Source organism: Neopsephotus bourkii, unplaced genomic scaffold, assembly GCF_033783945.1.
Source record: "Neopsephotus bourkii isolate Nb327-2 ecotype Australia unplaced genomic scaffold, CSIRO-AGI_Nbou_v1 NB_962, whole genome shotgun sequence".
Classification (NCBI taxonomy): domain Eukaryota; kingdom Metazoa; phylum Chordata; class Aves; order Psittaciformes; family Psittacidae; genus Neopsephotus; species Neopsephotus bourkii.
In genome coordinates, this window is record NW_026901456.1 from 11,222,265 (window position 1) to 11,246,362 (window position 24,098).

At 46.3% G+C, this 24,098-nt stretch overlaps 1 protein-coding gene across 7 annotated transcripts in view; it reads left to right on the forward strand.

Annotated features, from left to right (window-relative positions):
• The window catches only part of BCOR (BCL6 corepressor), an 82,254-nt gene extending 63,393 nt beyond the window's left edge, over positions 1-18,861 (forward strand). For all 7 annotated transcript variants that reach the window (XM_061359345.1, XM_061359344.1, XM_061359343.1 and 4 more), the window contains 7 exons: positions 1,688-2,016; positions 2,339-2,608; positions 8,043-8,209; positions 14,818-14,963; positions 16,116-16,193; positions 16,404-16,554; positions 17,730-18,861. In XM_061359345.1, the coding sequence (XP_061215329.1) occupies positions 1,688-2,016; positions 2,339-2,608; positions 8,043-8,209; positions 14,818-14,963; positions 16,116-16,193; positions 16,404-16,554; positions 17,730-18,024 (1,436 nt within the window). In that variant the 3' untranslated portion in view covers positions 18,025-18,861. The remainder of the gene's footprint in view (positions 1-1,687; positions 2,017-2,338; positions 2,609-8,042; positions 8,210-14,817; positions 14,964-16,115; positions 16,194-16,403; positions 16,555-17,729) is intronic.
• The last annotated feature ends 5,237 nt before the right edge of the window (positions 18,862-24,098 follow it).

The window sequence follows — 24,098 nt, forward strand, 5'->3', positions numbered from 1 at the left end:
CTTTCTGTTCTACTTTTCCTACATGCAGCAGTTCCTTACTTCCCTTTGCACTCACCCTCACTGCTGCTGCTTTCCATCTTGGGAATCCTTTTAGTAAGTGATTAAGTAGAGAATGATGATACTTTGGTATTGGAATTGGGATTCTTGCATGCTACTCCAGTGAGGTTAGTTTGGAGCAGGAGAGTTAAACATTCATTTCTCCATGCTGTCTGCAGAGTTGGAAGACAGCCTTGCATCCATAGGCTCAGCCTACGACTGGGCACCTGCCTTCAGGATTGCAAAGCCTAAAGAGCTCAGTGGGTTTTTGCTGAACAATCTGCGCATCGTGTGTCCCATAAATTCCCTGACATCTGCTTGGCTGCGCTACGCATTTTTTTGCTAGAAAGTGCCTTGAAAGATCCAAGGGATTTCTGTTTTCATCTTTTAATCTAGAAAGCCTTCTGCAAGTTGCTTTCACAGGTCTATTTAAGGGAAGACAAAAGTGTGAAGCTGCCCGCCAAGCGCATTCTAGATTTGATTTTCTATCGACTGGCTCTGGATCGAGTCTCTTTCAAAAAAGATCTCTCCTTTCCGAGCAGCTGCCTTGTTTGCTCCTGCCATCTCTTCTGTTCTGAAAGTAGCATCACTTCAGAGACTTCTGAGAGCAAAGGAGCCTCTTTCAAGTGCTCAGGGCTTTTTCCGCACCTTCCCTCAGTGGTGTGGTATTGTTTGGCTGAAGTCTCCCTTCCTTTCCAGCAACCTTTAATTTTTCTGCAGAGGAGTTGGTTCTGAGGTCACCTCAATTCTCTTCCCAAGGGAAATTCAGACTATAAAAAGTCAACTTTCCTGTCCTTGTTTTGTTGCAAACCTGCTTGCACTCTGAGGGGAAAAAAAGGTAACCATGCTTTTTGCATGTGGCCCAGAGTGTGGGATCTAGTTTGTAAGAGCTAACCCCTGGAGAGAACACAGCCCTGCCACAGGCAGCAGTGCCTTAGCTTCTCTATGTCCCAGGACTGTCTGGTCTCATAGAAAGACTCGCTTCTGGATGGACTCATCAGGAAAACACAGCTGATTGCTTTTCCTGGGAAATCCACATGCTTTTTGATAGAGTTTGCACAGGGCTTCTGCAGGGACGTCTCTTTGAGTAGCCTTTCTTCTCTTTGCTTGTTTCTTGAGTGAAAATGCTGCGAAGGAGATGTTCCCCATCTTAATGCCATCTTCAGGCTAAACTCAACTTTCCTCCCGGTGCTGTCCCATGCTTCCTGCCTCCCTTGCTTCCCCTTCTCCCCCTCCATCCATGTATCTGCCCTGCCACCACACCTAGCCAAAGGCAGGCAAACCGGCCAGGCCCAGGCTGCTGGAGAAGTTGGTTCCCCTTCAGATAAAGCAGTTCCAGGTAAGCAGGAGTTTTCCCCACAGCCTGGCGGTGGCTTTCCGCTCTGCCTGCAGCGGCTGGGCTGCAATGGCATGGCCTTCGCGGTGCACCGGCACGGGGCATTTCATTTAGTGATTTTTATCAGCATTACAGCTGTGAACGTAACGTTAACTGGCAGGATGCTATTTACAATTTGAATGTGGAATGCTTAAAATATTAATGATTTGAAAATGTAATTGATAGATCTCTTCAGCAGTCGAGGAGCTTGTGTTAAGTGCTAGCGATGCGATTTAACACACCATGCAATGTGTAATGCCTTTCCTTCCCATTTAGGCTTGCCCGTATTCCCAGTGTCTCCGCACATGAAGAGCCTTTCATCCACCAATGCAAACGGCAAAAGGCCGGCTCCACCAGGCTGTACTCCAGCCTCGAGGTTGGCTGCCAAACAGCAGAAAATTAAAGAAAGCCGGAAGACAGATGGGCTGTACACAGACGAAGAGGAGGATTTCCAACATGCATCTCTGCTGCAGAAATACAGCGAGTGTGAGAAGCCATCAGGGAAACGTCAGTGTAAAACAAAACACTTGGCACTGCAGGAGAAGAGAAGGAGGTCATCTCTGACAGGGGATGACACCACAGATATTGAAAATGCTGAAGATAAGGTATCTTTATTTAGACTTAATTGTCCACTGGCCTCTCGGAAGGCAGAGCCAATCTGCTTAAAACTAGCGCACTGTCATACATTCAGGGTAGTGGGGATTGCATTCAAATTCATCCATGTGTGCTTTGCGCATTCTGTTTTTGCTTTTCTTAACCTGACTTAAAGGCACTACTGGGGGGGTGAAGCATCTCACGTTTAAAAGCTGTTGCAAAAAAAAAAAGTATGGGTAGGAAAGTGTAATTCTTTGCTAGCAAAATAAAATCCCATCACTGGGCTGTTTAAAAACAAGGATAAAAACCTCCCCTCAATGATGGTTTTGACAGATCACAGTAACGAGGAAAGTCAGGAAGCGACCAGAGCCTACTTCAGACTGCGACTCCTCGCCAGCCAAGCCGTACGAGCAGAAGCTGTACGATCGCCTGCAGCAGACTCCCTCATTACTACCCGGCTCACAGCCCCCTCAGCTGCCGATCGCGACCCCCCCTCAGGAGACCACCCCGAGCCGGCCCATGCCGCCCGAAGCACGGAGGCTTATTGTCAATAAGAACGCAGGGGAAACGCTGCTGCAGCGGGCGGCGCGCCTGGGGTACGAGGTAAGGAACCGTCCCGCAGTGCCCGGCCGGATTGATGGCTGTTGTTTTTGTTCTGAAAATTAAACACCAATTTCCAGTTTTATAGAGGTCAGTTTTGCAAAGCAGCAGCTTTGAGGCTGGTGGTTGAAATTTGCAAGCCCCCCCCCCCCCCTTCCCCCTGCTGCATTCCCTTCCCTGGCACATGGGGTTTGGAGGCAGGTCACCGTGGGAATGAGTCCCCACCGCTGCTGGATCAGCTGGTGGGGACCCAGCAGCATCCTGTGTGAACGAGCAAAGGGTAAAGCTTTATTGCTAACCCTTGCTTCCCTTTAAATATAAACCATCTGCAAACAGAATGAACGTCTTTTTTCCCCCTTTTTTTAAGTAGTCTTTATGGTGATCTTTAATGAGCTGTACGTTTTTCTGCTTTTGTTATTTGTGAAGAGCGTGTAGTTGAGGAGAAGGGTTTTATTTTTGTTCTTTCCTCCAAGGAGTATCTGGTATGTGACACAGGATGTAGCGCTTGGAGTGTCCTCTTGCATGATCAGATGCATCGCAGGAGCACTCTGCATGCTTTATGCTCAGAGTCTGGAGCTGCTTGGCGTAACTGGAACAATGTTGTCTAATGAAACGGCCCCCCTGTTGCTACAAAAATCAGAAACCGATGAATCGCCTAGCTCTGCTGTTTTGAAGCACGCTTTTATTGGGGAAATATGGGCATGTAGGTATGAGCGTCGCTGTTGCTCAGCTTCAGATCTGGTGAAGAGGTGTTTCATTGCAGAGGGCAATTGCTGCCTTTGGTGTGACTGCGGGGGTCACCCCAGCAGTGAGAGCACTGTTTGGACCGTAGATCTGTGATTGAGCCCCGCACTGGTAGATGGCATCTGCCCGGGCCCAGGTGTGCCTGCCCAAGCATCGGGGATCTGCTGAAGCCTCAAAATGGCCTTTGTGCAGCTGGAGAGCTTTGTGAGGAGAGGCCTTCTTCAGGTCTGGAAGGCAGGACTTGTTGGAAGGTTTTGTTTACCCTAGACAAAGGCTTCTTCTAACCCACGGCTCTTCAGCTCTAGCTAGGAGGAGAAGTGGTTGTTAACAACAGTGCTTCGTAATTTAAATGATTTCAGTTCCTACAGACATAAAATCTTCTATGTATCCGAAGTCAGAAGTAGCATGTGCTCCTAGCTATCTTCCTACATGGTGTATGTCAGGATGAGTATGCATGGGCACTTCGCTTTCTGTGCCTGGTGCACGCTGCTGAGCACAGCAAAATGGGAACAGCTCCAAAATGTAGTGATGGGCTGAGGTCTTGCTCTAGCAGAGGCCAAAGGCTCTCTGCTCTGCTGATAGTGGAAGCTCTCTGAAGCACTTGCCATTAGTGGGCTGGTTGCAGTAAGCTGAGCATGCCTGGGCTCACCAAGACGGGGATTCTTGGGCTGTGGCCTAACCTTGTGTGCACACCATGCCTTCCCGTCATCAGTTGATGGGGGATTTGATTTTCTGACTTGAAGTTTAATAGGCAGCACAGCAGTGGGTCCCATTGTTGTTGGAGTGTGGGACAGGGGAGAGATCCTGATCCATGTGCCTGAGCTGCTGCTGGGATCTGACATAGTCTGTGTCTTTCAAGGTCCAGAGTGGTGTGTGGCTGTGCTGCCTTGTTGGGACTTCATGAGGCCTCTTGGTGAGCTGCTGTATTTTGGTCAGCCGTGGAACCACTGTAGCTGTGGTGGTTTTCTTGCTAGCAACCAGACTACTGCAGTCAGTAGAAAGCCCAATTTCCTCCGTCTCCTGAAAAATTAAAGCAGTCAAGAAGTTACAAATGCTTCCATTTAAAAATAAATAAATAAATCTGGATGGGTCGAGGCAATTTGCTGGTCCATGACCTGTGGCAGCTGTACACATCTGTTTCTGCCGTCCCTGTCAGCAGGGCAGCAACCTTCGGTGGCTGCAGTGCGATGGTCAGGAGCTGGTGCTGAAGCGGAGCGTGGGTGCTTGTGGACACATGGGGCCTTCTCATGGCTGCTGCAATGGTGTCAGGCAGGCCTGCAGCGCCTTGCCAGCTTGCTGGCAGGCAAAGCAGATGAGTTTGCACCACCAGGGCCACAGCTTGCAAAAGGATGCTGAGTGCTGATGCAGGACTTGGAGCTGGAAGTGACTGGCACCGCAGGGCACCGCTGAGCCCTGTCAGCGGCAGAAATGTTGTATAGGGCAGAGCAGCAGCAACAACTCTGCCCTGAGACCAAGTGAGCTTGTGCCTGCCCTTGGCAGCCTGCCTGCCTGCCTTTGCAGCAGGAATGCCCTGCAGCTGCGCAGAGATCCCACCCCAAATGCAGAGGCAGTGTTGTCACCTTTGGCATGCAGAAGTGCTGGTGAGCTGTACATATTAGCTGTGTGTGTGCGTATGTATATATATATATGAACTGTATGTATTACCCACAGGGAGCCCAAATGCCGCTAGCTCAGGTCTTGGGTCTCACAGTACAGATGTGCCATGACTAGTTGCTGGAAGGAGGACACAAGTGGTTATGATTTTGTTTGTAAAAGCTGACATGACATCGAAATGTTGAAGGACAGATGCAACTTGTGTCTGGTCAGATAAATTGCAGGGTGGCAGCCAACAGGGCTACTGAAAGGCAGTGCAGCAAATGGTCTTCAGCTCTGGAAATTCATACGTATGAGCAGAACCCTGCTGAAGCTGGTGAGAAACTTTGCCTTTTCTTCACTAGGCTTCTGTGCTGGGCCTTGTTTCATCAGGGTGGTAGCAACCCATCTTAGTATATGGGCACTCTCAAATCCGTTCTGTTTTCCGCCTTTGAAACAAATGAGTTCAGATAATAGTAGTCCTAAAACTGTTAATTTACTTTTTGTGAAGGGGGAATTACAGGGAGTGTAGAGTCTTTTTGGGAAAAAAATTACAAAAGGCTTGTGTCACGAATTTGACAGGAGAGGAAATACTGGCTGTAATTGTGCCACTTGTTGCTTTTTGGTGTGTGTCTGGGCTTGGAAAGTTTTCTGGTGAATTTGGGATTAAATGCTGCCTGGGAAGGCAGTGAAATTAGAGGAATGTGTAGTGTGTGACGGGTAGGGGAAGGATGGCCTGTGTTTCCAGAGGGTTTAAACAGCCATGAAGATGAGGGGAGAGGGTTTCCTCTGGGGATGCCTCACATGAGGGTCTCAGCCTGGGTCCCTAATGGCACTTTTACAGGAGCTCATGCACTTGCACAGCTCCTGAGGGCTCCTGCATCCTGCCTGGGAGTGAGCATCCTTTATGGGATTTGGCACACCTGCCTTGCAGTGCCTCGGCTAAGAGCCATGTTTTGAGGTTGCATAGAAGGGAATAGCGCTTCTTGGTGGCAGCATGTGTGCCCAGGGAATGGGAGATGAGCAAGGGGGTGCTGACCCCTTCCCTTTGAAAAGGGTTAGGAGCTGCTGAGGGGAGGGGTGGAAGAGACTAAAGTGAAGTGCACCTCTTTGTAGATGAGGATGGAGCATACATATTTGCATGCACCTTTTAACGTTGCTGTTTGCAATTTGGCTAACAAAATGCAGGCAGCGGAAGCAGTGGTGGCACATGTCATGGCTTGAGATGTGCTAGCTTGACTCTCTGGATTAACTGCATCTGATTCTCAGATTGCTGGTTTAAACAGAGTGCCTGAACAGACATTAAATTGCCTTGTGGCACTTTCACGGCCTTTCTCTAGCGAAACCAAAAGTGCATTTGTGACACCACGTGTTCCTGTATGTGGAGCAATGGCTAATTTTTTTTTGTAAATTGAATAAATCATGCTAAAAAAAAAAGTTAATGAGGCATTTAATTAATTAACAATGTAGAGTTTTATGGTCTTTATGGTTACATTTTGTGGTTAATGACATTCTTCTTACAGCCTCTTAACACAGAATTGCCCAACAAAATTGGCCTTTTCGGCCAGTAGTAGGTGTTCCACCCTAGGACGAGACTTTCCTTTCTACAAAAATAGATGAAAGGTCTTTTATTTTGAGTTGCAGGATCTATTTTAAATGGTAAATGCATGCTAAAAGCGGAGCCGAATATGGCAGCTGCTTCTGCTACCTGTATCCATCTGCTAATTTGCCTGGCGGGGTGGTCTGGTGTTGAAGCAAAATTCATACCTCCGGGGTATAATTTTGCACAGACTTTTCTTGGGCTCGAGTAAGCGCAGGGTAAACAGCATCCCTTCTGGACCAGTTTTTGGCCTTTGGGCTGATTAGTAGGAACATTAAGAGCCGATGGCTGCATCAGGTGTAGGGGTGGACCGCTTGGTCCCTGTTGCAGGTGAGGGGGATGCTCTGGTGCCTGGGACAGGCAGCTCATTAGCTTTAGCCTGGTTAGCGAGGGCCTGCTAAAAGAGCAGTTTCATGCTGTATCCTGGATACCGGCTCTCGAGTCAGGTATACTCAGAGCACAGATTATTGCGGGCTTTCCGGTAGATTTTGAAACGGGAAGAATAATAAATGCATTGCAAACAGTGATTGTTTTATTCTCTTGTTTTGGCAAAGCAGACACTCACCCTCTTCATGCCGTGTCTGGCTTTGCGAGGATGTAGCTCAGACCTCGAGAGGAGCAAATGCAAAATTAATGGCTTGCCACTAATCTGGGAACCAGGGGTCTATTTCATGCATACAGCATCTCTTAGAAATGCCGTGGTCTTTTCTCCTGCATTTGACACAAATCGAGGAAGACTCACACCATCCTAAATTTTTGGTTGAGTGATGGAGCAGTCATTGTTTCAAGGCCGCATGGCAGCGTAGAGCTGAGTCTGGCTTAGGCTCTCGACCATGGTATATTTGACTGCAAGATGAATTGTGTTAAATTCACATGGCTTCCCACGGTGCTGGGCTCGTTATTGGAACCTGGCGCCTGGCTTTAGTTCTGCATGCAGCAAACCGCGGTGGGTGAAAATGGGATTTCCCTGATCTTGATAGAGCTGGGCTTTTTTTTTTTTTCGTTTGCCGATAGCAAACTGTCCTTTGTGTGTCTTAAATGTGTTTTGTTTCGGGTCATGCACTCTTTCTTTTTAAAATCAAACTGACGTCGGCTGTGCTGCTGTTGTGCTTGCAGAATTTTCTGCTAAAAAATGCAGATGTAAGAGTAAAAACCTCCCTGCTAGCTTTACGTGTGGAAGTTTTGAGAAGCGAAAAGCTGTGTGTGAGTTTTGTCTGTGAAATGCAACGATTCCTGACGCTGGGGGCTACGGGAAGATCCCCGTGGGGCACTGAGCTCTCGGTGCTGCTTGACCAAGCGGTCTCTGCTATGCCTCCTGAATAAACATGACTTTCAATGGCTCCACCTTTTGTTTTCCTTTTGACTGACCCCTCTCAAAAAGGGTGATTTAGGCATCATAGGGATTTGGTGTTTTGCCCTTTCCACCCTCCTCTCCTTCAAGAAGAGAAATCTCGGCATAAAGAAATAACTGTATGTATCTGTTTTCCCTCCTATTTCCAGGAAGTAGTTCTGTATTGTCTGGAAAACAAGGTGTGTGATGTGAATCATCGTGACAACGCGGGTTACTGTGCCCTACATGAGGCCTGTGCCAAAGGCTGGCTGAGCATCGTGCGGCATCTCCTTGAGTACGGGGCTGATGTCAACTGCAGCGCTCAGGATGGAACCAGGTTAGCAGCACCGCCGGCCCCAATGCTAGGAGGAAGCTCCCCTTGCCCCTCTCTTTATGCCTCTCCTTTATAATCCCCTTGTCCTACCTCCCAGCCTGCATGAAACCCCCCCAAAGCAGGTAATACTGCTGCAGTATCCCCCTGCACGTTGTCCTCGCTGCTGGTCTTGGGGCAGGAGGTGCTAGTAGAGAGGTGGGGGTATGTGTTTGTTGTGACTCGACTTCAGTGTAATATGTTTTCTTCGGGGAATTTTAATAAGTTGTGCTTTTTTGTGAAATTGCCAGCTGCAGGGCAGGAAGGAGTGATACTTGAGCTGCAGCCCTGCTCTTATGTATGCGCTCCGGGTCCTTTCAGCTGTGCCAGAAGAGCGGGCTTTGCCTTGTTAGTGGGGTTACTTTGAAGAGCACTTAAGGCTTTTGTGGCGATTGGGTGTGTGAGTCCTATATGTGCTATATAAAAAAGTTGTTTTCCTGTACTGTTAAACTATCTTCTCATTAGATATTTTTGATTTTTTTTTCTTTTTTTTATCCCAAATTAGCCTTTTTCATTTCCTTCACAGAATGTCAGGAGTGCTTAGTTCCTGTGCTCACAGCTGAAGGAGCATTTCCTTTTTGCATTGTGAAATGCTGCTCCCACACCTTTTTTAAATGTCTTGTGCATCTCCTAAAGTACCTCTTTAACCAACTCTGAGGGGCTGACTTTGGGGTTATTTGTCCTCTGCATATGCAAAACATTATCCAGTCTATGCATTTTGGGGACTGGTTGCTTTGTATTCTGTGAAGCTCCCCTGCAGCTTGTTATCTCAAATGGTTTATCCCATTCACTGTCGCCCTCCAAATAGCCAGGGAGGTAAAATCAGCATAACTAAGAGTCTGCCTCTTTTGTTTTTAATCTCTTGGGAAGGGAGGAGCCAGGAAAACAAAAGTCCCAAGTGGGCCCGTTAGAAGTTCATGATGGTCAGTCGTTCCCGGCCCATCATGGTCCAAAAGAGACGTTTCTGGATAAACATGAGAAATCTGGGTGGCTTGTCTGATTCCTTCTCCAGCTCCCAATTCTTTGTAAGAAGCCTTAGCTCTCTGAAAAACAGCTCCACATTTTCTGCTGTCTCCAGTTTTAATACGTGACCTATGCAGCAGCAGCAAGTTGCCATATAAAGAATCCCAATTTATTTTTGCCTCACTTGCTGGAATAACCTGTATAGAAATTAACCCCAGGAAGTTTTGGACCAGTTTTAATTACCCACCAGTTCAGAGTCCACCTTTGATTTCAATTCACAGATGGAGCTGATTTTCGAGAAAGAAACTTGGCTTGTATACCCTGAAAAGTTGTTTTGGGGAAAATGCATTTTGGAAATTAATGTAATAATGATCTGATCGTAGACGGTAGTGTCAGAACTCGTCTTGCAGTTCCCTGTCTTTTCTGATGGCAGACTTACTTTTTGTTTGAAAAGCTGCCCAGCAGGCAGTGTGAATCCAAACCACATCTAATACACAGATGAAGGATGATCTAGCTGCCCCAAGTTGGGCAGGACAGAGAGCAGAAGCTTCTGTAAGGAACTTTGGTACCCTCTTCCTTTAGGTAGGGCCAGACTTCTCTGTCTCTATAGAGTAAATCATGACGTTTGTAAGGCAAATCCCATTTCTCTCATGAAGCCTCGGTAAGTTTTTCTCCTGTAACTTTTAGGTGGAAGAAAGTGTTTCTCCTTCAACTGTGTTGCTTTTAAAATTCAAATTCCTCAACATGTTCACCCTTTGGAAAGATAGTAAGATCTTAAAAAAGCCCCAAACAAACACACCATCAAAGACTTCTCCCCCTCCCCTGCTTTTTTAACTACACCGAACATGCCTTCTTGCTGCCTCTCCCACCTCACAAGCCCACTAGCCAAAGATACATTTGGTCGTGCTGGAAGCTCTTGTGGCTCCAGACAGTGGCAGCGGATGCATTTCATTCTGTTCAGCCAGTTAAGGTCAGTGTGTATAGAGTGCTGTAGCTGCATGAGCTGTGATATAACTGCACACGCTGGGTTTGTTGGCATGGCACCCGGGGGTGTCACTTGGATCCAGGGTGCCTGAGGCTTCGGTCTGCGTTGCTCACTGCCTGCCACCTCTGTGGTTAATGTTTTGGAGGACGCTCTGCAAAGTTGTGACAACTGAGGATGTGGCTTCATTCTAAGCAAAATGTCCATATGGTTGTGAAGGATGTAGTGAAGTTCTGCAAAGTCCGTGCTTCTCCTTTCAGTCCTGTCTGAAGTGTGCTGCCGATGCTCTGATCAGTGTGGTTGGTGCTTTTGCATGGGTAAAAGAGAAGCAAAGACCTGAGCCTCTTGCTTCAGTGTTGCCTTTTATGCACCTATGCAGCCAGAATGTCTGAGTTCAGTAGATAAGGTAGGCTTTCAGCCTCTAGTCTGTAATACTATCAGAAATCTCGGTGAAGCCAAAAACAAAGGAAGTGTCAGACTGTAGTGGCAGGGCAAGGGGGTGGCAGCACCTGGGGGTATAGGTATGGTGCAGTCCTTCCCTTCACTCTCAGCTGGGGCTCTGCCTGCACACCTACTGCTGCCTGCGGCGCAGGGTGTCCCTGTGTCTGCCCTATTCACAGCACATCTGGCCCAGCTAAATACTGTGGTCTTCCATGCTTTCCCCCTTAAACTGTATGCTGATAGTGGCTCTCCAAACGCAGCGCCTGCAGACCCTGAATACACAAGCACTCTGGCACTGAATTAGTGGCTAATCAAAGATTATTGTAGAACCGGGCAAGATCTTTAAGACCTGTCTCAGAGGTGCCACAGTCACTAAGGGCTCTTAATCGTCTTACCTATAAATAATAACAGACCGTGCTTAAGAGGTGAGAGCTTTCCTTCCCTGACAGGACCCCAGTAAGTGCAGTAGCTCCACACCGACCAGTATCTGACATTAGCACGGATGGTTGCTGGTGTATTTGCCCTTATCTCCTCCTTCTCCTCTTTCTCAGCTGAACAGGCATCACGTTAAAAGCAAAGCTGCATGCCAAAACTACAGGCATCTCCTGCCTGTTAGCAAGGCATCTATTGCTCCAGAGTCCCCTCGCTAGACTTGCTCTCCGAAGCCAGTTCTGCTTTATCCTTCTTGCTGGCAGCTGATGAGCTCAGCATTTTTTATTTTTTCCCTGGGAGGACCATGCCAAGATGGCTCTCTTCCTGTGTCCTTTCAGCTGGTCTTGGCAGAGCCATACCCTCCGGCAGCTAATTGCGTTAAAGAAGACGCATCCTGCCTAGCTGCCCTCCTGCAACTTGTGCCTTTGCCTCCTCCATGGGGCAGCATTGCATAACAGAGTAGATGGAAGTAAAATAAGATGCCAGAGATATGGTATTGGTTGGCGAGTTAGGAAACCTCTTATTGCAGCGAGGAAAATTCTGGTGGTGCCTGAAAGGCTGAGAGCAAACCCTGACTGGTCTAAATAGTTTATAATTTTGGTGGTGGAAGGATAAATCCCCAGTGAAATGTTTCCCTAACTCTAGTAGTGGTAAAAATAGTAGAAAGAATTTGAGAGTACACAAGAGAGGGTTGAGATGTGCGTCTCCTGTAGGAAACTGCAGCTCTCGAATGTCCTCATATCCTTCTGGGGCCTTCTGAAGGGTTTGTTTTAGAAATGAGATGTACTACCATTAACTGTACCATTAGGGATAGAGTGTTTATTTCCACGATGCTCAGGGTGGAAAAGATGATAGGGGCACAGCAGCCCATGAGAGGACTCCCGGGGATCTTTTTTTTCACATCTGAAACACTTTCTGTCTCCAGTAGTCACTTTTGCATCCTACAAATAGGATGGTTAAACTCTGCCAAGACTGAAAAATACTCCCTCCTCTGCTGGCCCTGGTGGGAGAAGCAAACAAGTAGCTGTGCCTTTAGCATGGTCCTGCTCAAGCTTGCCAAGAAGCTGTGCTAGCCAGTAAAAGAGTCTGTCAGCTTTCTGTTACTGCCTTTTTTTCCCTTGCTTTATCTATGGGGAATCTCCCTTTCACACACACACACACACACACACACACACCAGTGTTTTCTTTCCTTTTTTCACTTCCTTCTATTTATTGTTCTTCCTCCTTCTGCATGGCTTTACTGCGCCTTTCCTTCCCCTTGCCTCTATAAAGTCCTCTCTCATGCCTGGGGCAGCCTCTCTGTGCTCCAGCAGGCAACAAAGGTTGGTCTGCCTGCCCTGCTGCCTGCTCCACTGCCAGTCCCGCTGTCTGCTCCTGTCTGCACCACCATGGGTGACCTATAGAAATGGGAAGGGGGTCCCATCCTGGAGTTACAGCCCATGTGCTGTGATTTTTCCTTCCTGGGGAGTGCCCAGGTGCTCTTTAATAAACTCATCCGGGTGTTGTTAAATTGATTGAAACGCTGGGCGGTGATTTAGATGCTGTTTTTAATAAGTTAAGGGATCATCTTGAATTCATTACTGCTTCAAAAGTCACGTAGGTGACTCAGTTTAAGAAAAAGCCAAACAAGAAAACCCACAAACCAATAAATCCACAGTGCTCTGCACCCCCACCCCCCAAAACCAGAAAATCCTAATTCTAAAATAAAACGGAAAACAGTTCAAAATTAAAGACTCCACTAAAGTGAGGGAGTGGGGGAAAAAAAGCATCCCCAGCATTTGGCAGCAGCCGTAACTCTCATCTGTTCCTGATGCCTGTTGCCAGACCGTCAGCCAGGGATGCTTCATGCCCAGTGGGGGACAGGAGGGTTTGCAGCAAGGCTGACCTTTCCTGCTGTAGATAGTGAGTGTGTTGTGACCTGACAGCTCAGGCCTCAGATGCTTGCTGACAGCCAGAAACATGCGATACTTCTTGAGCCTCCGTGTCATCGCCCTTATTATTTGTTACCTCTTGTGTTGTATCGCCTGGGATGTTTAGCAGTGGCCAGATCCTGGATGTGCTGGGTGCTGAGTGCTGTGTAGGCACACGATGTTGCGTTTGTCTCTGTGTGGAAGCACTGAGTCAGCAGGAGGAGGTGGGAGAGTAAGGCTTGCGGGGGACCCTGGGGATTCCAGCTTCTCCAGCACCGTCTGTCTCAAGAGCATCACATAGTTTTGAGTGTAATGTTAGAGACTTCCCTGAGACATGGAGAAGGGATATCCTCACACTTTGCAAGTGATCTCCATGGACCTCTTTAGTCTTAAGATTTGAAAGTGACTTTCCAAAGAGCGGCATGTGGGTGGCATGTACGTGCTGCAGTCTGGTCACTCAGTCACAGCCTACTAGAAAGTACTTGGAGTAAACGCACCTGGAACATGCTTCCTTTTGAGGCAGATTAGAGTCCCCCTCCTACCAGCAGCGCTGTGGGATAGAGGGAAAACCGTGGTGTGCCTTCCTCTTCTGACTGGTTTGATCTCCCCTTCCTCTGCCCTGCGGTCACTGGGGTGTCTGGGGTGACATAGAGGGGACGTGCTGCCTGTGGTAGAAGGAGTGGTGGGACACGGCCTCTTTGCAGGAGGGAGTTTAGGCCCTGGTGGATAGCCAAGCGTGGTTTGGTAGATGGCGCTGAGGGCTTTGCTTCTCTGTGCTTCCATATGACTTCTCCTTGTAACACCATTCCGAAAGCTTTCCAGGAAGTCAGTATATGATCCTGGTTAAAGACCTTCCTTCTCTTGCTTTTTAATACATCTGTTTGAGAGCTTGAAAGCCTTGTTGTGGGGTAGCGGTGTTGACAGCATCAAGGAGGAGGAATGTAGAGTTGAGTTGAGCTGCCATGATTGCTGGCCATGCTTTTGACTCTCTTTTCAGTTCCCTGCTCATTGCTGTCTTAAGGAGAAGATGTGATTTTAACACATCTTCATTAGTCTGAAGGGTAATATGTCCTACATCTAGACAACTCCCCGTTCCGTATAATCAATTTTAAAGGCAAAAGTTAATGCGATTTATAATTAGCGATAAGGAATTCTAAACCTGGAATTGCAGGCATGTGTATTAATGAATAATCCTTCTGTAGGCTCACAAAATCTATGTCTGAGCCTGTATAGATTGCTCATGCCATGTAAAATACGTTAATGTCTGGGTGGACTAAACTTAAAATAACATGTTTTTCTGTTCTCTGAGTAGAAGGGTTGAATTGTGCTGCAAATATATTCACAAGTACTGTTTAAAGAGGGTATAGCATGGAAGTTTAATTCCTAGCAAATTTTCATAACTTATTTCTGTGTGCATAATTTAGGAGCTTTGGGTAACTGATTTCCATGCTTGTCCAGAGGCAATTAGCCCTTACTCCGCAACATGCTGTTAAATTGTCAGAGGCTTGGAACAGCAGAGTGACTTGCACCAAAATGATCTTTGTGAGGCTTCACGCAAACTTCTGCTTTCTGTTACAGTAGTGTTATTATTTTACTGGCCTTCAAAATATGTAGAGCGATGAATAGACGTAGAGGAAATATCTGCCCTGAGCAGTATGATTGTGAAAAGACAAGGGGGAGGGGATGATGTGCAAGTGAAACCAACAATAAGATAATTGGCAGCTGTATTAATGGTGTTATTTGCTATAAATAACTTTGATCTGAAGTCAGAAATTTCTTGTCAAACACGTTTGAGTAATACTGTTGAGTCAAAATGTAATGCTGTAATCTTTCTCATTTCTCTCTAGACCGATCCATGACGCGGTTGAAAACGATCACTTGGAGATTGTCCGCTTGTTACTGTCTTACGGTGCTGATCCAACACTTGCAACCTACTCTGGGAGGACCATTGTGAAAATGACCCACAGTAAGCTCATGGAGACCTTCCTCACAGGTTTGTGGCCACGTTGTGTGGGGCTTTGATGGTCATGGCAAGTGGGGGGATATTCCCTGGCCCCTCAAAGTCCCCGCTGCCTGATGGGGATGGCTCCACGCCAAGGAGCATTAATTAGGGTAGGCTGCAGTAGCTCGCTCTCTGTCTGCAGAAACTCAGTGGCTGCAGGTGGGAGGTATAGCCATGCATGGGGGCTCCTTCTAATTGAAACTCTTAATAAGTCATAAGGATTATACCTCTATCAGATTTGATAGGTAGGTAGGCGGTCAGCGAGCTGCTTCAGTGCCTTCAGTTTTCTGCCTGAAATGAAAATAAGAAACTTACCAAATCAAGTAGCTGTTTGTTAAACATAATAATGTATTCCCATGGTCTTGCTTTTTATCCTAGCACTTGTCTTTTTGCCTCATTTTATATCCAAAATGCTGTAAAACTGTATTAAAAGGCCCTTGTGTGTAAACATGTCTATGTTCTAACATGATTTTAGGTTTTTTCCTATTAGTTTTGGATAAAGACACTTGCATTCCCTAATAACTCACTTCTGAAAATGCTTGCAATGTTCACAGTCAGTCAGTTTAAGTACTTATCCACTTACCTGTTTACATGGTGCATAGGTGTGTTAGGACTCAAGTGAAGTCCAGTGTCTCAGACTTCTTAACATCTTGAGTCGCAGTGTATTCCCATCAACTCAGCTAGCAAATCTCCCAAATTATGTCTGCAGGAAAGAATGGCATCTTCTGGACATAAATGTGTGGAAAACCCTTTCCCACCAGTTTCTTCAGGGCCCCTGTTTCACCCCCAAGTTGGTGTCCAGAATAACTGCAGGCTAAAAAGGGGGATACATCCTATGTGTCATAAAAACAAAACGCCACTCTTGGTTTCCGAAGCTTGTGTCCCTGTTACGCTGTGACTGATCATTTGATGTGGTGGGTCATTATGTGATGTGCTGGGAGAAAGGATGCAGGAGAAAAGCAGATTCCAGGACTATTTGCGAGAACAGTGTGTATATGCTGTTGTTTGTAGCATGTGTGTCAGGATATACGGTGTGGGTTTCTTTGATGGAGGATGCATAGTGAGACTGTACGACACATGGTCTGCTAAAGTTGCCAGCTTTTTGTTCTCATCGCTACGTTTTTGTTGTTTTTCCCTCTCCAGAGTATTTAACTGACCTGCAAGGTCGAAGCGTTGATGACCCTGGTTTGTACTGGGATTTCTATGGCAGCTCTGTGTGCGGTGAGCAAATGTTACCCTTTATTTCTTTGTATGCGGAGACTTTCAAAACATGTGGCATGTGGGGGTGGGGGCTGTTTTGTTTTTATGGTGGAGGAAGCTAGGAAGGAAGCAAACTGATTTTATTTACAGATCACGTTATTGGAAGAAAAAGCAAAGACGTGCAACAGTCTCTTCAATGCTGACTTGGCACCTTTATTCAATTTTGTTTAGATCCAAAAGATGAATCTGGCTTTGACATCTTGGCAAATCCTCCCGGCCCAGGTGATGAAGATGAAGATGGTTTTAGCGATGTGTTTGAATTTGAATTTTCAGATGAGCCTCCCTTGCCATGTTACAACATTCAAGTGTGTCTCTCTCAGGGGTAAGAACAAATACAGGTTTTGGGGTAAAAATAGATGAGACAATCTGCTCGGGATGGCGGCAGTTTGTGTCCGCGGGGAACAGTGTTTGAATTCATGTAGTGTAAATGAGAGAGCAATACTCTTAACTGCCGTGCTGTTTTAGAAATAGGCTAATAGGAGGTGAAAGGGGGAAAGGCTGACTTGTCAGAGCTGTGTTTTGACTGCCATACTGCAGAATGGGAGGAGTGACGTTTGAACACACATTCCTTCCCTCATCCCAGGCAGGCAGCTTGGTATAGCATCCGAAAATACAAGTGCTTCTAGCACTTAAATTTGGCTATCGTGCCTGTAAGGTGTTCTTAATTTTATTTAATGAGCTTGTCTATTTTGCTGAGTGGACACACTCTGTAGGTAACGAAAGAGCACCATTACTGCTGTTGTAGACTTTGCATCAAAACTGGTTTAAAGATCTGAATTAGATCAAATACGTATCTTACAGAAGATGCTATGATACTTAATAATAAGCAAAGACCTGAAAGTTTTATTATCTATTGTATTCAAGATCTAAATTAGTTTTGTAAAAAGCACCCATTTGTCATTTGCACCAATTTTTATGACAGCTGTGGGAAAAATAATTTCAGATATTAATCATGCAGGAGTGTGGGTTTTAGCATCGTGTTATTATTTGGGTGATGGATATAACTTCAGTTCTTTGAAATGGACAAGTGCAACAAAAACCAAAAAAATGTATTCTTAATCTGAGAAAAATAGCGTTGTGTTGACTTGTATCTAGTATTGGCATCTCTGCAAGTCAGAGCTGCCGAAATTTCTGGTTATAAGTATAAGCCATCTCCTAACTTACTAAATGAGGGCCAGGCTCAGCAGGGTGAACCTTTAACTGTATGAGCAGCTGTTGGGATGGCTGCTGACCCACGTGCATGTTCACAAGCCCTGGATTTATAGGCTTCAGTGCCCCTGCATGCCTGGTTCCCCTCCTGCCTCAAAGCTACGGGCAGCAGTACTGTAAGTAAATAAGTGTGCACCTGCACCCCTTAGGGCAATGGTCTTGACTTCAGGGAGGTTGCTTGTGCAGGTATGATCAGGGAGGGTTTGTCACAGGGAGATACAGCGAAGAGTCAACAGGCCTGTGACTTAATGTCAGTTACTGGAGCCTCTTTTTCCTTCACCTCCACAGACCACGAAACTGGCTTTTGCTCTCAGATGTGGTGAAGAGGCTGAAAATGTCATCTCGCATCTTCCGCTGCAACTTCCCTAATCTGGAAGTCGTCACCATTACGGAGGCAGAGTTTTACAAACAGACGGCTCTCAGCCAGTTGTTCTCTTGCGCCATGGACCTTGAAGCTTTTAACCCAGAGAGCAAAGAGCTGTTGGACTTGGTTGAGTTCACAAGTGAACTCAAGACTTTGCTCGGCTCCTCGCTTCACTGGTTGCATCCGCACGAGGACCCTCCCTTTGACATCCTCTGGTGAACCATCAGGCCATTTAATGTACAGTGATCTATACAGTTACTTCTTTATGTATATGTGTTCAGATGCAATTGTTTCTGTAAAGAAAGGACACTATTAAATATGAAAATATCTTTCCTTTATATAAGAGATCTGAATTCCAGTTGGATGGATTTTGGAAGAATTTTTTTTTAACTTTAGTCAGTTTTTACGGAATTGTTATATAATGTTCCTTTAAAATGCACACAGGCTTTGGGATAAGTTTGTTATTACTCGGAACACATTTTTTTCCTTTTTTTGAAAAGAACACACCCACACATTGACTTTGTTTCATACAAAGCACTGATTACACAGAACATACCTTTTTCTAGGTGATGTGATCAAAGTCGTGTGGCTCGTCTGGGAGGTAGAATTTGGTAAGGCACTTGGTGATATGAGTTTTGTTTTTTTGTTTACAGAATTACCTGCTTTGGCCAGGTAAACCACTATTGAATATAATTCAATAGTTTGTAATATAAATTAAACGATATCCATACGCATCAACTAATTGTAAGAACTTTTATATCCTAATTTAAAAGCTGTGAAATTTAGTTTTCACACATCAAACCGGATTGTTTATATATGTTTAAACATTTTATGCTCTTTATTTAAAGAAGACTTTGAACTATTTTTTCTGTACCTTGTAAAATATTGAAAAACTAACATATGTTGAAGTTGCTTGAAACTGTACATAAACTAAATTTTCTGAATTGTGTGTTTATGTTTGAGATCTGTGTTTTAACTTTGTAAGTAAATCTCCTGCCTTTGTATTTATATTTTACAAAAATTTTCTTAAAGGCAATAAAACTGTTGAGAAATTAAGAGGCTAAACTTGACTCCCATTAGTCCTGTGCCTGGGTGCGAAACAGGCTCTGACTCATTACTGTCTATGAAAAGAGGCTCTGGGAGCAGTTCCCGAAGCGGAGCAGGGCTGGCACAGGTGCTGGTGAGCAGCTGGTGAAATCTGATGTGGAATCTGCATCGGCTTTCTAAATTCAAGGTTGCAAGAAGACATTGGGTGGGCGCCCTTTGTGGGACAGAGGTTTGAAAGCGGTATTCACAACACTTTCTGCATTGCCTTCTTGTTAAAGAGTTGTGAATAGGTTCAATTATTTTCCCTCCTTTGTCATCATTTGAAGTTGAATTGGCTGAATTCTCTTTTCACTGGTGTCTGCGGAGGGGTGGAAAATAGCACTAGGGTAAATGCTTCAGTTTGAGTGTGGAGCATTAAAGCTATGAGTGTGCTTTGGGGGAATTTGAAGGCACAGAATGTCACTTTGACATGGCTCGGGAACTTCTATCCATTTTAAGAGGCTGGGCTCCCTGGGCTTGGGCAGATCCTCTCTTAAGGGTCTGTGTATGCTCTTGTGGAAAGAACTTGCTGTGAACCCAAACTTCAGTTTTGCTTTGGGGCTGTTTTTATCAGTAGTATGTCCTGTGATAGCCAGACAGTTCAGCTGTGATGCTTAAATCACGTTTCCCTCCTCATGAGGGCCAGGACACTCACCAAGAGTCTTGAGCAGAGCACCTGGCCCATCTGAGAAAAGCATCTGGAAAAAAGTTTATCTGTCTGGAGCAGTGAGGCTCAGAGCTGTGATCTCATGGACTGTGTACTGCAAGGTATCTTTGCTCTTGGGGGACTTGAAGAAAGGGTCAAATACCCTCATCCTGAAGGAAAGGGAGAATGACACCTTATTCCTGAAGGTGCCACACAGGGAATGATGCAGAACTGATGCCTCTTGTGGTGAGTTGCCATCAAACTGAGTCTTTTGCTTAATATTTGTACTGCGTGGCTTACGGTGCGACTGCTTCTGGGGGTGAAGTGCTCTTGCAGCTGAGCCAAGAGGTGAGAGAAGGGTCTGACAGCTGACTGCTGCTGACAGCTGAAAGCCGGTTTCTGCACAGGACAGGGAATTTTTCGTCCTGATACAATCACTGACATCTTTCTCCAGGCTTTGGATAAAGATGGTTATGGTTTCTTCTGTACTGCTTTACACACACGTCCTGGGTTTACTTCTAAGCCATCCTCCAGCTTCGCAAGGAACTGTAACCGAGACCTCCCTATTCCCTGGTGAGGGCTGCTTTTACCCCCTGATTTTCCCAGAAAGCAGAGATGGGGCAGGAAAACTTGAGGCAAAAGGGAACATTAAAAACCATTGTTACAGTCACCTTTATCTGATGAGCTATGTAATGCCTGGATGGTTTGAGCTGAGCATAAATCAGCTTTATACTGCTTCCATGGGTGCATGGCAGACACCTCACTTCTCACCATGCCCACAGGCAAGCAGCAGATTGACTTGGCTTCCTCTTTAGGCCAGCTCCTCCTCCAGTAATCTTGAGCATGTGCTCCTCAAACCTCTCTGCTTAGTCAGCTTTCCACTATCTCCAATGAGTACAGTTGGGCCTTCTCCATGCTGGCACTTGCATCCATGCTCAAACACAGCAACAGCCTCATGCTGTCACAATGCAAGCATGTGCCTGCCCTGCGGCTCGTCTGCTCTCTAAAAACGGGGCCTTGGCGGGGAACACCTGATCGCAGTGCTGTCCCTTAACATAACACAACCATTTTATCTCCTAGGATGTACTTTTTTAAAGAGACTTTGCTATGTGAGTGTGCCTGAGAGCACATGGAGGGTTTAGCAAAGGAGGGTAGCATCCTGTGCTGCTGGGAGCCTGAGGCTGGCTTGGTTGACCCTGTTCTAGGTGGGTTGAGAGACTGTCATGGGAGAGGCTGGCTGCACAGGCAGTAAGCAAGCCCAGGGGATAGCTACCCCGGGGAGAGGAGAGATGGCAGCAACTCAGTGACAGTGAGTGCAGGCAGGGAAGTCGAATGCTGGCTGGATCCTGTGTGGTGCGGAGCTGGGGACTGAGCTGGCTCCAGCTGGTGTGGCAGGGAGTGCTGATGTTCAGCGTTTCAGCTTCTGGACTCACGCTGCTGTCCTGTAAAGCACTTTCCTGTGCATCCTCCTTGGGCCAGAGATACTTGCTTCACACCACTGGCATTGCTCCAGGTTCATGAAATATAAGGAAACAGAAACTCAGCCTTTGGGGATGGGAAAACCCTGCCAATCCTGCGTCCTGCTTTCTGCAATGTGAAAGTGCAGTGCTGATGCTGTTGGGACCCAAGCCAAGGTGTCTCCTTGAACTTACCCTGCTTATCACTTGGATTTGCGTGTCTGGGAGGTTGTGTGCTCCATGGAGGTGTTGAAGAACTGCCGATGCAATAGGGAAAAACCTGATCTCCAGCTGGAGCAGGCAGGTGAGGGAGTTTCCTTTGTCAGACTTTGACTTGGTGCTGGCTGGGAAATTCCAGGAAATACCCAGCTCCAAGCCTGGCAGTGGGAGGAAATCACAGCGTGGGCAAGGCTGGTAGGTTTCCCCTGAGATAAGTGATGGTGCTGAGCACTGCAAAATACTGAACTCCTCCTTTGCCGCCGTGTTGTACCCGAGAAGTTCTGAGTTCTGCACCGAGGGTCAGTCCTGGGAGTTTCCCATTTGGGTTGTTTCTCCCTCCAGACACTCTTCTTGTTCCTTCTGCTTGGCTGTTGTGTCCCCTTTTTGCTCTGATGGCTTAGCCATAGACTTGGGCCAAAGACATTGCTACAGTGAGTGGCAAGCAAGAGCCAGAGACGTTTGGTCCTTGTTTGTGCTCTTTGGGGAGTAATCTCCTAAAGGGAGAGCCCAGATGCCTGCTGGAAGCCCAACCCATCTTCTAGTTCGCAGGATCACAGGAGCAGAATGGAAATTGTCTTAAAAACTGCTCCCAGGGGTGATCTCATGCCATGAATCAAAAGAGTTTGAAGCTGACTCCTCCCTTCATCTCTGTGCTAAATAATGAAACTATAGATGAAACCCATCGTTTGTGCATTAATATGAACAAGGTGTCAGGGAGTGGTAAATGCAGGCAGCTGCCATTCCCAGGCTCTGCAGGGCTGCTGGTTAACATTCAGCATCATTTCTTCAGTTCAGAAAGGAAAAAGGCACATGTTGCTACTTTAAACTTGTACAGATGCAAGCTAAAGGAAAAATAGTGTATCTATTTAAAATTGTTTGCAGAACATCATATTTTCATTTCAGTACAGGTCCAGTGTTGGTAGGAGAGGGCTTGGCACAACTTTGCAAGACAGAAGAGTTGAATGCCACAGTTGTGAAGACAGGTATTAGGTCTTTTCTCAATGTGCTTATTCACCATTGCATTTCTGCTAGGAGGAGAAACAGGAGAAAATGACTGGAATCCAACAAGTTTCACTTTGTGAGCTTGTAGTGTTGTCAGGGGGAAAGCATCCCCAATCCGATCCGAAGAAGATGAAGCTCTCTTTAAGAACTGTGTCTAGATGCCCCCACTGTATTCCCACCTACATCAGTCTTGCCAGTTCTGCATTTCACCTGCTAGTGTGCTTTGCCTGGGTTCACCATGGTTGCAGCGTGAAGCGATTGTATTTCCCTGCGAGTTCAGTGTGATGGATCATTAGGAGCAATGCTGCTTTCTACCCTTGGGGGGTGAAGGCAGTGTACTGCTTGTTTCTGGTTTGCGAGCCCCAAAGCAAACCTTGTCCACACCACGTGCACATATTGCTCCGGCAGACCAATGTAACTGTAGACGGTTGCTCTCTTGAGCCAGGTATGAACCACAAATCTGCCAGTAAATAGATTTTCCTTTTGTTGTCACATTAATTTGCAACTCATTAATAGTGACAGCAATGAGGTACTGCACTGATGCAGATTTGCATATTCATGACTAACTTATTATTAAACAAATAAGATTTCCCTGGCTTAGGAAGCACCCAGAGTAATGCCATATTGTGCATTATATCAGGCTGGATGTTTTATTTTCTCTTTAATATGTTAATAGATGCAAGGGGTGCTCTTTTTTTTTTAAGTAAACATACATCTATATAAAAAAAAAAGTAAAATATCAGAACCGTTTAAATAGTAATCTATTAACAAAGCTGCCAATAATTGACCAGAAGTACCTATTTAATGTACAAATCAATTAATCAATTCTAACTGCTGGCTTTTGTCGCCTGATGACCGTAACACAGGCGGTACAAGCAGGGCGCAGCCAAGTCACTGTATCAGTGTGATGAGTGAGGAGCAGACAGCTGATTCCATGTCTTATGATTCCTACAGTCAGATTGTGTGGGTTTTCTTAGCTGCTTTTGTTTCTTCACCCCAGAAAAGTGGTGGAAGAGAGCATGAAGACCATATCGTGTTGGTACCTGCTGCTGCCCTCCCGACTTACTCGCATCCCTTTGGTATGGCTGAGGGAAATGTGGCCATCACAGCTCCGCAGGGCCCCTGCTTTCTCCCTTATCTCTGCCGGCAGGCAGGCACTCCCTGTGGGTGCCCTCTTGACACCAGTAATGGTTGGCCCTGGGGAGGAGGAGGAGGAGGAGGGCAGTGCTCTAGCCGTGTACTCTGCCTGGGGCAGTGGGTAAGATGCATCCTCAGCAGAAGAAACCAGGGGAAAAGCCTTGGAGCTCAACAGACACTCAAAACCTGCAGGCAGGAGGGACAGGAGATGTCATGCAAGCGGGTATCTTATTTCACTTCCTGGTAACAGTGAAGGTCCTTTGCCCATAAACTAGCACAACTTTTTCGTATAGGGCTATTCAAGACCAGTCAGTATGTATTCCAAAACACTCTTCAGCTCCCTGCTGAATTGTTCATTCCTTTCTGGCTCTTTAAAAATGTGCAGTATAATGGGCATAATTGCATGTGTGGGAGTCAGGGAGATACTGCAAAGTTCCCCTCAGTCCTCAGGTTATTTTATTTCCTCCTGGACTTTCCAGGGGCCTTTGATGGTGTGGCCTTACCGTGGGGCCAAATGCAGTTCTTACCCCATCCTACTGTTTACTTCTGAGTCACAAGACACCTCCTTTGAACGGCTGGTCCCTGTGCATGGCCCTGCAGAGACACAGTTAAAACTGAGGATGGTGCAAAGCAGTCCTAAGTCACCCAAAGATTATAGCCCTGCATGTGCAAAGCAGGGTGAGGCTGGTTTTAAAACCCATATACAGCAATCTAGTGATAATTTCATTTTCTGATGTGGGGTCTGT